We start from the raw sequence: 16,096 nt of genomic DNA, 5'->3' as shown, positions 1-16,096 counted from the left end.
CTGTAGCACATACGAAAAATCAACAATATTCGAAAGATTTCAAATTTACGATGCTCCATTATCGTTCACACTAAAGGGGCTAACTCTTCCCAAAAATACACTATTCTATATTCGGCTACTTTCCTCTATTCATTAGTCACATATACACTCACAGATCTAATTCCCAATCAAAATACAGTAAATCCTCGACGAGTGTTCGAAGGTTCCACGTCACTGAACATTGAATATTTCAAAAACACTCAAGATTATTCTATATGTATCGTCTTTCTCTATTCACTAATCACATAACGTACTCACAGATCCAGTTCTCAATCGAAATACAGTAAATCCTCGATGAATATTCGAATGCTCCCCGGCACTGGACATTAAATATTTCAAAAACACTCAATATTCCTCTATATGTATCGTCTTCTTGTATTCACTAGTCACATACCACGCTCCCAGTTCGAGTTCTAAATCCAACTAACCGACTTGCAAAAATTCCTCTGTGTCGTCTAATGGCTCCCTCGACCTCAGTATCCCTTGAACAAGGCAAGACGAGGATGAAAGGATACTCGAAAAAAAAAAAAAAATATATACACACTCACACAGGGTTGTTACTGTACCCGGGCAATTGTCACGGAAAATTGGCCGTGCAAACGCACGGTACACGCTGCTTAACGCCGCCGATATAAACATACACGTCGGAATTAATGATACACCGTTTAGTTACGCGTCAGTTGATTTTCCCAGGGCACCGCTTTTGTGCCTAATAGGCATGGGGCGAAAGGGGAGGGGGACGCTTACGTCGCCGTCGCTCTCCTCAATATGTCACTGTGGCTAATTTTAGGGGCAAACTGGCGGCCAAAGTCGATCCTTTCAATCGGGCCCGCACGTCCTGTGACCGTTCCCGACTGATTCGTTGACTAGATAACGGTGGTCGCCTCTTGAGAACCTATTTTTTTTCTTATTTTTTTTTATTGACTTCATGGTCATTGCAGGGGAAATCGAATACTTTGGAATAACACTTCGGATTTTGTTGAAACTTGGATATGTTGTGATCTTTTAATCTGGTGAACGTTTTGCAAGTCATTTGAAGGACAACTTCGTTTTTTTAAATGGATACTTATATTTTTTAACAGATCAGCAAAAAAAGTAAAGAATGTTTGTCTCATACGTTTTCTTATTTTAGTTTTGTTTGCTTTCTGGATGCTTAGAGTGGACACACAAGGATACATAATAAAAATTAGTTCAGTTAAAAAGCATATTTTGTGACAATTTATTTGGTAATTGTTTTAAAGAAACACAATACTTTTATATATTTTTTAAAATTTGTTTGTAAAGAGGACAGGTAGGACTGTATCTTCATTTTTTATTAAAATTGCATTTCTTTAAAACAATTGTCAAATAAATTCTGTTTCGAGTGAATGTCGAACATTTATGTGTCACCTTAACGATATTTGTTATCCGTTTCCAACAGCAGACGCCATTTTGATTTAAACGCATCAGACAAGTGTTCTGAATTGAAATTGTACCACGACCTTATTAACAAGCATAATAGATTACTCATTAATGCACCTAATATATAAGATTCGTGTAACATTGCAATTGTGGCAATTTTCTATTATTCAATTAAGGTCCAGTTTGCATGGAACCACAGGTAAAATTTATTCCGTATTGCGCACAGGAGAAATATTCTCATTTTAACCAATCGATATCATCTTTTGTCATTTATTATCCATCCCCAAACCAAGGTTCCCCGAAGGGAGGTAATTAACTGGCCTGACAATTATGTAACGTATTGACTCGTTTACATTCGGACGTTTAATCGTTATTTGCCATTCTCGTTCCGTCGCCAGAGAAAATGATTGCTTCTCGTGCGAATGGAAATTGAGTCTGGAAATATAGTCGAGCGAATTTTCTACTGAAACCACCGACATTACCATATTACACTGAAATTCCAATATGTCATCTCAATATTAATACTGTTACTATATCAATATTCTAAAAATTAAGGGTTCATCCTAATGAATGAAAAATGTAGCGCAAATATTTGAATCCATTCGAAACGGACATAGAATTTTACGAAAAACGGGGAACTACTTATTGGTATATCCAGAAAAATATCAGAATCCAATTGGACACAAATCGTCTACTTTGATCCTAGAGGGTCTCAATATTCTAGAAATTAAGGGCTCATCCTAATGAACGAAAAACACTAAAACCAATTCTCCCACTAAATACCATTCAATCTCACGTGTCACAACAGTCAATCACGTCCAATCTCCCAAAGAATACATCAACTTCATTTTCACACACTCTAAAAGTTAGGTTAGGTATCCGCTTATTTCACCACCACAAACCACCTCCAGAATCATCCTCCGCCAATTTTTATCCTCGAAATCTCACCATAACATTCAGAACAACCATAGCTGATCGATACAATAATAACAATAATAATAACAAGACACACAATAATACACAATACTCAATACAAATACAAAAAAAGAAATACCAATTCAGACTTACAAAAACTGCACTACAATAACAAATTACAAATCGACAAATTAAACTTATTCATAGAAATAATATAAAAATCAAAATCAGAATCGAAATATTTAAAAACTAAAACTAAACTGATCGATATATTTAAATCCCTATAAATCCCGTGATCCAAGGAGGGCCACTGGGGCTCCGGCGGCAATTAATTACGGAAGATGATCGGTAATTAACAGTAACCGGAACTAGATAACGTTCATAACGGGACGGTTAGTTGGAATATATATACGAGGCGGTGCGCGGCTGCGGCTGACTCTTTATGGTGGGGTGTGCTCGTGACGTGAATTATTAGCCCTTCGGCCCTCGGCAGACCCTCCGGTTGGGGGGAAGGGGAGGAAGGCAGTGGGAGGAGTGGGGGAGTAGGTTCGTGCAGTGGGCGTGGATTACCGAGGCGGTGGGCGTGGCTACGAACGCCACCCTCGAGAAATCCACTCGTCACCCTCTTTTCCCGCCAAGGATACACGGAGAATTGATTCCCTGGACGGGATTCCATTTCTTATCGAGGCTGGTCGTCTTTCCTTTCAACGAAACAGCCTTTTCGCGAAGCGGAATATGTCCTCTGGATTTAATCGACAGGTTTCATGTTTTTTTTTTCCATTACTTGTTAACAATAGAACTATCAGCACTGAATGAATACTAAATTAAATTATACAATATCGTAATATACAGGGTGCGACATTTAAGTTGACACATGGAAATATGTATATATTATATTCTTCGATTTGCTTCAAAAACTAAGGGTTTAGGAGAAAATCTAATCATAGCACGCGATAGAGCAGAGCTTTCTGATATGGAAGGTGTTCAGAACAGTTAGAAAATTTATCCTGTTTTCAATAGAAAAGCGAAGTAGTTCACCAAAACATGTGGTTAATAAGAAAATTAATAAACAGATTCTACTGTTCTTTTCGGAAACTTTCTTTCTCTTAGAACTAACAGTAACAAAATTATGGGGTTCATACTATGTAGTACAATTTGAATTTTATTGGCGTTCGACAATAATAGCGACTTTAATTTAAATCGATACGCCGCGATGTTGTTTTCAACACACTGCGCGCGTGGTTATACACAGCCGCCACTATCTATTTCCTACCTACACAACTGCTGAAATGCTTGTTAAACAAAAAATAAAAATCTTCAAAAAATTTTTAAAACATTCCATTAGTAATTCTTTTACGATAGTTCCTAATCACGTACGATTTTTCTAGGCAATAAATCCTATACTCTAAAACGTATTTCTCCTTTTATGTACTATATAAAACATAAGCACTTCATTTACAAGTTCCTGTTATGTGATACAAAAAAAAATTAACCACATCGAAGGTTTCAACACAATATGGTTCAGACAAAAAAAGTTAAACCGTCTCAAAAATCATCCTATCCCAAAATAAAATTTTTATTTTACATAGCTAGCTTCCAGGCTTCTTAGGGAAGAGTACTAAACATACAGTAGTGCTTCCAACTGACTGCCAAGATTTAACAAAATCAATTCTGTAAAACAGTAATCCTCAAATAGGCTCAGAATAGGAATTTAATCTAACCCTAACATATACCATCTCTAGACATTTATTTCCCTTTATTTTCGGGATATTCTACAAGACCAGGTTAAAGGAACACAGCGAATACAACAGTTTTCATGAATCTCCCCGTGTTCCAGACCCTTTCATCAATGGGTTGCGCGCAGGTTCAGTGGTTGTACCAGTTTATGAGAGTCCAAACGGGAAAGACGTTATCGAAGAAGGGGCGGTGTTTTTGGCGGGTGGGAAGGGGGGTGGAAACGGAGAACGCAATCAGAGGGGTTGATAATACGAGCAAACCGATAGGAACCGACCCAAGAGAAGCGTAATGGTGTTGGTATATAAGGCACGAGCAGCGAACGTCTGCTCCTGACAGCCCATTACCACTGTACAAACGCGGGCACAGAGGATGGCGAAAGGCTCTCCCTCCCTCCGCGTCTCGTACCATCCCTTTCCGCGTCTGCTTCCCTCCTCCCGGGAATCCCCGGCCAGTCTTGCAGCCACTCGTGCAACTTGCTCTTCCTGCGGGAAGATGGTGGAAACCATCCTTGGCTACACAGAGGTATTCTCTGCGCCAGAGTTGGGCAGAATTTTATTCGAATAATACACAGTGAAAAGCAGCAGTATCTAAGGGTGGCGTCCTGAGCTTTAAACAGTCAATGAAATTAAGTAATCGTTCGACAAGTGTCAAGAAGACAAAGAAGTATTATTTTATTATAAAAATTGAAATTTCCACGTTTGGACAAATAAAAATTACGAAATTTGTTTTTTTATCTTTTATTCGTTATTCGAAACTTTTTATCTAGATAATGAGTTTGCCCATCTCTGCTTTGCGCCCAGGAACACGGAGACCGTGTTGAGACCTTTGGGAAATATTGATTTGACACTAAACGCACCTGAGTCTCTATCTACTTAGAATTGTTAAAGTGATTATAACATAAAAAAAGTTATTTTTTTTTCTGGATTGTAATCGATACAGAGTATAGGGGGATAAAATACTGCAGGATCATTACTTTGACCCAATTGGGTTTTCTAGTGTTTAGGTTGAGAAAGATTTACGTGCATACATATGCCATATGTTTGAGATAATATACTGTACAGTGTTCATTGCATCCTAGCCCTATTTGAGGATATTACTGTTTTACAGACTTGACTTTATTGAGATTTGACAGTTAATGAAAGTACTATTGTATATTTAGTACCATCTTTCAAGAAACCTAGAAGTTAGCTACCTGAGGATCTAGCCATTTAGAAAATGGTGGACTCCTTAGCCCAGGAATGAGGTTCTTACCTCATTCTTAATATCTAGAGCTTCACAAATCTAATTCTGACTAGCAATTAGCTGACTTTTTGGAAACTGGCTAAATAAAAGTCTAAACAATCCCAATGTATTTCTGAAATCTGAATTTGGCCTGATACTGGATCAATACTCAGATACTTTTCAGAGTAGACCATCCCTTATATGAATATTCTTTGTGGTCTACCTGACATAGTTGTAATTGTTTTGTCAACTAGATCAGTTCTATTGGATGTTTGTTGTCTGCACGGTATTTTTGTCACATCCTTCGTATATGGGGGAAGAAAAATCCTCCACCAGTCAGATTTCAATTTGGTGCCACGTGTTCACCGGCCACCCCCAAACGTGCCTGTCCCTCCCAGAATGATCAATACTGGAGGTCTTCTGCAGAGGACAGGTACACGACTGGTCCAGATTTCGGTTCAGGGACACCCGTGGCGAAAAAAGAGCAGATTCAAACATGTCCTTGAAAGTTTTCATTATTTACCTACAACCACTAGAGAACATCTTAATTTTTTTTATTTCAAATTTAAATTTTGGAGGAACCTCTTTTATAAAGATTTGACTGCTACTATCTATACAAAATAAATCTTTAGTACAAAATTTATAGAAACCACTCTTAAAAATTTGTAGAATATTCCGTATAATAATTTCTTAAATTTAGTCAGAATATTATTTCATTTTCGCGCTTTACCTTTAACTACTTATTTCTGACGTAGATATGCAATTTTTTGACTACTAAATTGCGATACTGGCACTCCTCGTAGCCATACTGGAAACTACTTTACCATCTCAAAAATGACGGGCGATTTAAAACTTCATTTCTATTTTACGCGATTCTAAATACATCATTACATACCATTATAGCGATACAATGGAATAATAAATTTTAAATATTATTATATATTAATGGCAATGTTTAATCATTGCCTTATGAACTTTAAACGATTTCAGGTCTCACAAAGTAAGAGGATCAATGTTTTCGATACAGGTAGTGAGGCCTCTGTGGAGAAACCAGTTACCCCGAGATAGGATTGTTTTGTTTTGGATCTGCTTTCAGGATCCAGAGATCCGTATCTAATTTCAACAAATGTCTGCGTCGTAATTCTTGCATGTTTAATTGATCTGAAAGTGTCGGTTCTCGGTTAACACCTACATTTAACGGGGTTATTTCTAATGGAAGAAACATGTTGAATAGTTACTCAGTTTAGTCCTTTGACATCTGATGAGGAGAGTGGTGCAATATTAAACACACGAGATATGCACAGAAGAAATCTGATCATGAACGAATAATTTAAATGCTCTTGCTACGCAAGGTGCTAATCAACTTGACAGTTCTAGCTGTGATTCTGGTGCTGTTCTATTGTTATCAGACATCAAATGGTGTACACTGGTCGGTGCACACTGTTCCAGAGCATGAGAACACCTCGACCACAAAGTCGAACGGTGGTTCCGGGGAGGATGAGATCTCGAAAGCACTCCTCGAGGCTGAAAAAGTTTACTACAATGTCTGGTGCATATTCACGAAAGTTGCTAGCAACTCACCGATGAGGAAGAAGTTTGCGATTTTCGCAGAGTCTTTGCTTAGGTTATCCTCCGTCGACATTGTATTCCACGTGATAACTGATGAGGATAGTAAAGATGTTGCAGAAAAGGTTCTGGAAGGGGTCCTGTTGTCTACAGGAAAATTCATGAAGGTAGAATCAATATTGTGCAGTGTCGCACATAGAAAGAAACATATGAACATTCATAGTTAAGAATTATTCATCTGGTTTCTTCGTTTCAGGTGCAATATTATGATGTACACAAACTAGCATCGCAGCTAGAAGACATTGTATCGGTGATGTCTCCGCATTTCAGTAGTAAACCGGGAACATATTACTCTGACGCTTTATTCTTCTTGTCTCTGGGTTTGCATAGAATAGCTCCAATCGAGCAGAGTGTGGCTGCAATGTTCGATGCTGACACGAAGTTTAGGAAGGATGTCAAGGAACTTTTTGAAGAATTCAACAGCTTCGGAGGTCAGGCACTGTTCGGCCTGGCTCCAGAGCTCACTCCAGTTTACAGACATGTTTTGTATCTGTATCGCAACAAACACCCGAACACATCTTTCGGGGAGCCTTCAAAGTCCAATGGTTATCCTGGCTACAATAGTGGAGTAGTGCTTTTTAACTTGGACAGACTACGAAATTCTTCTATTTATGATCGTATCGTTAAGAAGGAAAGTGTTCAAGCAATGACTGAAAAATATCACTTTAAGGTAATGGAGATTATTGAACGACAAAATTACCAGTTGTTCTGACAATAAATTATCAATTTGACAACCTCTGTTTCCAGGGACACTTGGGAGATCAAGATTTCTATACGCTTCTAGGAATGGAAAGACCTGAATTGATTCACACTATCGATTGCGGTTGGAACAGGCAGCTGTGCATCTGGTGGAGAGACCGTGGTTACGCGGATGTATTCGGGAATTATTCAAGGTGCGATTCAGAAACGAAATTGTGGCACGGCAACTGCAATACCCCAATACCCGACGATTGATACAGATCAAGAATAATTAGTTTCACGAACATGACAATGTAAGATCTCTTTTCTCGATTATTGTTAGTGCAATAATAAGATGCATAGTTTAACCGTACCTGGTGCTGTTCAGAGTGTAGTATTCAAAATATTTTATCTCACGATATATAGGGATTCCGAATCTGTGATCCTTCGGTGGCAATAGATGCCTATAACTTCCATTATAGTAGCGATATATTTATAAAGATTCTTAACCTTTAAGTCAGATTAATATCATTGGTGCCTATGAACTAGTTCGTAAGATGTTAACCTTCGAGTTTGTATATTTTAAATATACATTATAAACAAGTTATCAGATACGCGTCCACAGGAGTTGGGTGCTATTTGTACAAAAATACTAACACAAAAGATATTTAACTTTAATGACGCTACTTTATGAATGTATTTTTTACTATCGATTAAAGTATTTACACAAAAGTGTAATTGTGTTTTTTCGTTCATTTCTATAGTTCTTACGAATTTAAGACTATTATTAGTAGCTGGTGACCGTTTATTATGTTATTCCATAGATTTTATCAGCCAGTCTGATAATCCCCCAGTAATCCTGGAATGAAAGCAATAAGGCTTTCACTTGAACTGTAAGTGATAACGGTATGTAAATAGGATTGTCGCCATATTATATTTTTTTTTAACGTGAGGAAAATATTAAATACAATATTGACATTATACGCTATTTACAGTATAACACACGTTCTCACCCGACGTGATTACCACTCTGCTATAAAATACTCCTGTAATTCTCAAAATCCGTAAAACAACCTTCACGTTTCTTGACTAATGACAATAATCCTCGTCTTAAAACAACGCCACCCGTTAACGTAACATCAACACAACAATATATTTTCCATTCAAATGTTCAAACTTCGTGTTACAATGTGCCTTCTGGAACATTCCCCCGGTAATATAATGCCTCATTCGCTGCATTCGAGTGATTTTAGCGACAACGTAAACGAAGTAAAAAAAAAAAGGAGGGGGGGGGCAAAAGAAAAAAGAATGCAAGTCGCCCGTTAAACAATTCTTCGGTTGTATCGAGCGAACAGAACTTCGAACCGGACCACTGCCACACAATTCAAACGCAACTCTCTCAACCAAACCATCATCATCATCACCATTATACGGATTATCATCCTACAACTGACCAGATTATTTTCTCAAACGTAAAGAAAGAACACTATTATTATAAGTTCTACACACACCCTACCGCATCTAGATTCGTTGTACAAGTACATAAAATAAAAGATGTCACACCTTTGGTCCCAGTGATAGAAACTTAAATGTTAATTAGATTATTTAGGACGTGTGTTAGTCAACGTGGATCTCTCGACCGTTCGAGTCGAACCATGGACCTGTAACGATCCGTTGACTATTTGGACATGATAATACAAAGACTCTCCCCTACCCTCTTTCTCCTCTAATTGCTTCGATCGGAAAACTTTACACGTCTACGTGGATATGTACATTTTCGATCATATTTAACGACAACCCTTCTTCTCGGTTGTCCGACTTTTTACACACGATATTTACACACGAATGATTTCCAAGAACAACAAAAAATATATATATATGTATATAAATAAACCTCGTCTCTACGATCATTCTATCGCTACCGGTTGTTCTGATGAGAGCACCAAGAAGACGTCTTCGGAACGTTGTCCTTGACCATTATAGTTTCTTCCGACATTAGTAGAACGAATATTGGTTGTTAGAGGAACACTGACATGCAATGAATGTATCGCAACAATGACGATAATCGTTAGCCACTGTTTGCAATAAATTCAAGTAGTTCGGCCGTTAAGACTGGAAGGCACTTAGCATCTTTCAGCAGCCTGGAAAAAGTAAATTCTCGTTAGCTGGACTGCGCCTATCAGAATTCGTCTCTACAAATTGTAAGATTCCAGAGATCTGGAATCAAAAAAAAGAGTAGAGAAATTCTTTTTCTTCTAGCACCCAGTGTTCCCTTTCCGTCCCAATTTTCAATAATACCCTGAACAGGTTTTCCGTTTCTTAAAGGCCCTATGATACAATTCTCCACCTGTGATTTTACTCTCGTGGATCACGTCAAGATGCTTACGCTCTTCAGATTCTCGCGGCCCCCAAAGTTCCGAATCGATTCCAACAAAGTGTCCCTCGGGTCCACCTGGACCGGCATCGATTTCGGCCTTGTGCTTTTCAACGTGACGCCTGTGATAACGGGCATTGTAGGGGGCCTGGGTGGTTGGGGTATGGATGACTCTTTGAAGGTTTCCTTACGATTATTCTCGTTGTCCTGGTCCCCCTTTCCATTCGTGATCCGGAATCCCTTTATAACAGGCGGAGCTGCGCCAGCCTTAGCACCGATGCGATTCCCAAACGAGAAGTTCCCCTGATTCGAAGGGTTCACACCCACCACAGAGGTAAATTTCTTCGGCTTCGAGGTGTCCAGGCTACCGTTGCTCAAGTATTGATCATTGGTAGCACGGACTGTCTCCGGATGAACGTGTCCGTTCTGTTTGTTGGAATCGTTTTCAATCTGAAGATCCGAGCGTCGATTCAAGGTGATCCGTTTTGGCTTTGGCCGCAGGCAGATCTCCTGACCAAAGGCCTTCGACACCTCCTTGAAGTTCACAGGTGTCGTGTCGATCGTGTCGTCGCTCTGCTTGGTCTCTAGGAAGCTTTTCTTCAACTCTACTCCGGTCACCACTGGTTTTTCATTCGTTGATTTCGATTCTATGTAAACTTTGTTCAACACTGGCCTCTTGAAGCCTGTCGCTGTTGTGTGCGTGATCAGTTTCTTCGCCAGTTCGTTGGGCTCCCTCCTATCCGACGTTACAATTTCTATTTGATTGCTCTTCTCCAGGACCTTCCGAGGTCTTCTGGACTCTTCATTACACCCATCTGCCTCGTCTCTGGTGCCATTTATATTTACAATCGTCCTGTTGTTGCTCTTCAGAGTTCCCAATTTGTAATCTTTGTCCATTTTTATCTGAACATTCACGGTTGGTCTCTCTGACCAGCTGCCTAAACTGATCGCAGGCGGTCCGGAGTAAGTGTAACGCTTAGAGCTGGTTTCGGATGGTGGCTTCCTTTGCTCTGGTTCTGATTTCCCTTCAGATCGAGTCGAAACTACATTCAATTCGATCGAACGTTCGTTAGACGTAGTCTCGGGCCTGAAACAGATTAACCAAGTGTACCTGACACTTGCTTTTCCAAGAATTATTTCCCTCAGACACTCACCTCGTTTTCTCAGGTAGCACTACCATGTCGTCAGATGATTCTTTGGAGACATTTTCCTCCGCCTGTTGAGCGTTCTTCAACTGCGGTAAAATGCTTTTCAGTACCTGGAGGGAATTGTCCAAAATTATAGTCACGGATCTTCCCTATCAAGTATATACCCAACTTCGTTCAAAAAGACGTACCTGTAAAGACTGCAGTTGCTTCTCTTTGGTAGGTTCCTCTTGCCGCTTCAGAATATTGTCCCTCCACTGTGAGAACTTCTCGTTGTTACTCCTGGTTGCATTCAGGCTGGTGATACTTGTCGCCTTTTTCAGCCCAACATTGTCCATATTCACCATATTATTATTATTCCTGACAACCTCATCTTCACACGTGGCCTCTTGGAACTTGGGCTTGTCGCACACAGACATGTAGCTCTTAGACCTTTGAATATTACTCTTCTCATTACCAGACTGCCACCTATGCAGGGATTCCGTTTGCATCTTTGGTTGTTCCAGCTTCGCGTGATCAGTGTCTTCCACTTCCTTCTTTCCCTGCAACGTTCCAGTGCTGATTTCCTTTGCAGCTCTGTCCTCGGTCTCATCCAAATTGCTCTTGTTTCTGGACAGAGTCGCAAATGACTTGATGAACCTCTCATCGTTGTTCCTCCTTCGAGACTGATCCTGCACCTCCTCGAATACATTCAGACTTTTCTGTCTGGTGTAAGTAGTGATAGTGAAGTTCGACAGAGTTTTGTCCACAGGTGCAATCTTGGCAGTCAATGAGTTCTCTATAGCCTTTCGGGAATCAAAGTCCTTGGTTCCCTGGGGCAATGTGCTTATTTTGTTCTCTAATTCACAGATCACTTCCTTCTTCAAGTTACAGTCTGATCTTGGCTGTCTTTGGAGTTTCTCGTGGAATATCTCTTTCCTAACCTCTTTCTCAGAGGTACCTTTACTTTCTGTTCTTGTTTCCTGCTTCTCCAAGGAGTTCCTCAGGTCCCTGTCAGTCTGTTCCTTACTTCCTGCATCCCTGAACGAATCAGGCGACGAAATTACTTCATCGAAGTTGTCGAACACTGGAGAAGCAGAATCCCTGAAGGCACTCGGGGGAGCTGGAAGCTGGTACTCCCAGTCTGCGATGGACAAATCTTCGTCAGCCGCTGAGACATAATCAGACGTGTCCTGCTGTGAATTGACAGTCAGATTCGGGGTGCTGGTGTTCACTATTGCACCATCTGGGAACTCGTTGCTCTGCTGTTTCAAGTCCTGCTCGTTCGGGGTTTTCTTAATGCTTGGGGAAGGTGTTTCTTTGCACGTTGTTCCCGATTTCGCTCCAACAGGGGACACAAATCTCGTGATAGGTACTTCGACGGCCGTAGAAACTGGCAGTGAGTTGGACAATGTGTCTGACACTTTCTGTAGCAAGACGTCAGTCTCCGAGAGATTTGAATCTGCTTGTGAAAATGTCAGAATGTAAGTACCTGTGTTGCTGTAGAAGTAGAAATGTGGTCTGTTACAAGATACCGGTTGCGCCAAATATTCCCGCCTTAACCTACTCGCTAATTTTATTCGAATTACATTATTGAAATATATGTATTTTCAAGATAAAACACCCCTATAACAAATCTTTTAATACTAAAATTTAATAACCTAAGACACCTGCTTAAGGTGCCTTGTCAGTGGTCACAGGCGAAATTTTCACCTAACCTCATCCCCTATAAATAATTGTATGTATACGTGAACTGTAAATACAGATAAATTATACGTGTACCTGAAGCTATTTTCCAACCTAGTTTGGCAAGGAATTTATGGCGCTACCTACTTACTGCCTACACACGTTTGCTTTATATAAATGAACCTGAAACCTTGTAGGACCATTCAATAAAGCACTTTCTGGCTCTATACACCAATAAACGTTCTCAACGAGTTACTTAAAATTTTCAACGAATCTTAACATATTTCACAAGGCATCAGGTTTCTTACAGTACAGCAAACCATGATAGCGCAGTGGTGGGCACAGAATGATCTTAATTACTTCAAAGGTACTAAAGTTTTATAAATGAAGATCATAGTGTTCGGAGGGAAAATCTAGGAGAGAAAAGCGGATGCCCATCACCACCCCATTAGTGATATGTAACATGCACCTGATGCACCCAATCCGCAAGGCGATTTTTCCTCCTTCTCATTCGACTTAGTTAGGTCTTCACCAAGCTGTTTCGATTGGCCAGACAATATGCGAACATTGGACGCCACATTCAGATTCAAAGCAAAGGTGAAGTCCTCTGCGTGAGATGTGAAATGCCTCTTTTGTTTTTCCAGCGAGTTGATTTCAAAGTCGTTCGACTTGGACGCAGTTCGTGGGATCCTGGCTCTTCTCGAATCTTTAGCACCTTCCTGATCAGTTGCATTATCGACACTCCCTCTGATCTCTGTATTCCTCGTTTTGAACAACGCACTTCCCTTGCCCTCTGTCAACTCATCCAGGTGTTCGCACTTTGGCATGGTTGAGATCACAGCGCACATTTTCTTCTCTCGGCCAGCAACAACTCTTCCAGCCATCAGTGAAGGCTCTTCACCTTTCACCACAGCAATATCTTGATCCTTTGGTGACATTTCTATTTCATGTGTACCATTCTCATTCTTTTTCATGGTATTCACCATTTCTTCTGAAGTCACAGAAGCTGAATCAAAGGATGCTGGACTCTGGTCGACTCCAGAAGTCAGGAACACCTCATCCTCGTTTACAGAGCAAGTGGAAGTATCTTCTAGCTCCTCTTGACCCTCAATCCTTTGATCAGACGTGGAACTTCTGGTGGATCCGACGTTACCGTTGATGGCAGGTCTTTCAAGGGCATTTGAACTCGCGTCACTGGTGACACTTCCATTGCTGAAGTGTACAGGAGCGTTTGCTAAGCGGTGGTCTACATTGCTGGTCACTGAGTCGAGGGTTCTACTCAACGGGGAAGGCGGTGCTAACCTGCGTTTAGGCGCCAAAGGCTTCATCGACGTGCTACTGGTCGTAGAGGTTTTTCTAGGTTTGGGAACTGGAACGGGTTCTCCGACTGTACTCGTAGGAAAAGAGAAAAACAAAAAAGAAACCGTCACCTCTACGTGAAAAATTAGCAAGCGTGTGTGAATAGGGGCGTTTTATTTTAAAAAGGTCGTGCTTTTTGGTACACTTTTTCTGGGCCATGCAAGTAAAGGGACAGACTTCTCAGGCAAGTAATATGTACAGGGAACATTTCCTCGATTGTCTACCCACTTTGATAATTTGTGATGCCGTTAAGGTAGGGGGTGGAACGAAAACACTCGTATAGTTGGAGAATACAAAACATCTAGACGAATTCACCAGCTCTGCTCTCCAGGATCGAATTCAACTGGACCAAGAACCTGTTCCAACTCTCTGTGGACTCCTCTCTGCTCACCAGGCCGGGTGGAGGAGGTTCTAAGATGCTCAGCTTCTTTTCTGATTCTAGCTTACACTCGTTGTGTTGGATGATTGGAAGGGACGGCAGTTTGTCGACATTATTGGGGATTGGGTCTATGGTAGTTACTGGAATATCTAGGGGTTTAGTGGAAATTGCAAATATCTGCAAATTGCTTAAAGGTGGCGCAGAGAGATTGGTTCTATGACTGTCTGATGGACCGTTGAACGAGTCTCCGTTAAGACTAGAGGAAATAGAGCCATTGTAGCACTTTGTGGTGCTCGTGTAGCCCAACATTGGCTGTCTACCTTCATATGACTCTGAAGGACTACCCCTAACACAAAAGCTTCTCGAGCTTGAAACATTTGGTCTCTCAAAACTGCTCACTATCTTCGTATCCTTGAGCTTGAAGCCATTCTGAAAGCTCAAGCTATGCTTCAATGCTTTGGCCTGATACCTATCATCACACAGGTAGCTACCAGAGTGCACCTTCCCTGAACTAAATCTCTCTTCCAGCACTCCACCGGCTGGCATGTTATCTGTGTCCACTGATATATTATTTAAATGAACCAGCGTCTGCATCTTGATCAATCCACTCTGAGACACAAACGTGTTCCGAGTAGGAAACTCAGAGTTTTTACGAATACTGAAACTTTTCCGCCCCTTTCTGTCCCTCGATAGGGCGACATTCGAGCAGGCAAAGCTCTGAGACTTCTGCACCCTGGAACGCGATGTGAAACAGTCTTTCGTCGAGTCGAACGAATTGAATTTTGATTTGGGTGGCTGATATTTGCCAGGAAAGTCTACAGAAGGCTCAGTGTGCCTGCTCGAACCGGATCTAAACTCTTCGATCCTCGAGTGTAGTTTCATCTTTTCGTGATGGAACAGACTCCTCTGTCGCCTAAATGTTCCCGTTCCTTCCCCTACCTCTGGCACCTGCTCGAAGCTGTTCCTCGAGACGAAACTGTAGGCAGGCATGCTGTCCTCTATGCTACCGTAACTACGCACTAGCTTACCTCTCTTCCGGGGCAGTCTAGCGTCTACAGGAGCGTCTGTTACGGGTACAGTGTTCCCTGGCTGGTCGCTGGGTAACTTAACGTTTACGGATCCCGATCTGTGACGCGGTTCGATATCCATTTTTATCTCCACGTCCACCTTCGATGGTTCCGGCCTGGCGAAATCGATTTTTGTGCCCAAAGTGGTCACTCCGATATCTGAGTTAGCTTTTGGCCTATCCTCGATGTCCGAGTTCGCCTTTGACGGAGCGCCAATGTCTGACGGAGGCTTCGAGGGATCGATGTCTGAGGTCAGCGATTCCTCAGAGTCCACGATACGCTCCAGTGCTTGGGTAGAGATCGCCGACGAGAGGGGTCTGGTCGCTGGCGGAGGAGGTGCAGCTCTTTTCTTTCGTAGGCCTGTCAAAGGAGGCTCTGTCAGACTTGTGCCAACGATTACAGAGAACAACGTAGGGGACTATACACAATTCAAGCTGGTCATCCAACTACCAACAAGGGTACTACTTCTACCGACGAGTTCAGAAGACTA

The 16,096-nt window shown here is 41.2% G+C and overlaps 2 protein-coding genes across 9 annotated transcripts in view; one reads left to right on the top strand and one right to left on the bottom strand.

Moving 5' to 3' along the window:
• Nucleotides 1-6,506: 6,506 nt before the first annotated feature.
• LOC107187075 (xyloside xylosyltransferase 1) lies at nt 6,507-8,063 on the top strand. Its single transcript, XM_015575081.1, has 3 exons — nt 6,507-7,046; nt 7,136-7,609; nt 7,687-8,063. Exons 1-3 carry the CDS (start codon nt 6,648-6,650, stop codon nt 7,891-7,893), a joined length of 1,080 nt encoding a protein of 359 aa, XP_015430567.1. The 5' UTR covers nt 6,507-6,647; the 3' UTR covers nt 7,894-8,063.
• Nucleotides 8,064-9,286: 1,223 nt separating this feature from the next.
• LOC107187073 (protein cordon-bleu) overlaps nt 9,287-16,096 on the bottom strand; it is a 62,983-nt gene continuing 56,173 nt past the window's right edge. For 3 of the 8 annotated variants that reach the window (XM_015575074.1, XM_015575076.1, XM_015575077.1), the window contains exons 8-12: nt 15,568-15,966; nt 13,271-14,188; nt 11,328-12,577; nt 11,146-11,249; nt 9,787-11,078 (exon numbers count right to left, since the gene is read on the bottom strand). In XM_015575074.1, coding sequence (XP_015430560.1) covers nt 9,986-11,078; nt 11,146-11,249; nt 11,328-12,577; nt 13,271-14,188; nt 15,568-15,966 — 3,764 coding nt within the window. In that variant the 3' untranslated portion in view covers nt 9,787-9,985. Of the gene's footprint in view, nt 9,759-9,786; nt 11,079-11,145; nt 11,250-11,327; nt 12,578-13,270; nt 14,189-15,567; nt 15,967-16,096 lie in introns of those variants that run through there. The other 5 variants (XM_015575072.1, XM_015575078.1, XM_015575075.1 and 2 more) reach the window with 5 other exon arrangements.

This window comes from Dufourea novaeangliae, unplaced genomic scaffold (assembly GCF_001272555.1).
Source record: "Dufourea novaeangliae isolate 0120121106 unplaced genomic scaffold, ASM127255v1 scaffold96, whole genome shotgun sequence".
Classification (NCBI taxonomy): domain Eukaryota; kingdom Metazoa; phylum Arthropoda; class Insecta; order Hymenoptera; family Halictidae; genus Dufourea; species Dufourea novaeangliae.
This window is presented reverse-complemented; position numbering and strand designations above follow the sequence as displayed.

Coding starts and splice junctions, on each gene's coding strand:
- LOC107187075 (XM_015575081.1), top strand. CDS start 6,648: ATGCTCTTGCTACGCAAGGTGCTAATCAACTTGACAGTTCTAGCTGTG. Junction 7,047..7,135: donor CTACAGGAAAATTCATGAAG/GTAGAATCAATA, acceptor TCTTCGTTTCAG/GTGCAATATTATGATGTACA. Junction 7,610..7,686: donor CTGAAAAATATCACTTTAAG/GTAATGGAGATT, acceptor CTCTGTTTCCAG/GGACACTTGGGAGATCAAGA.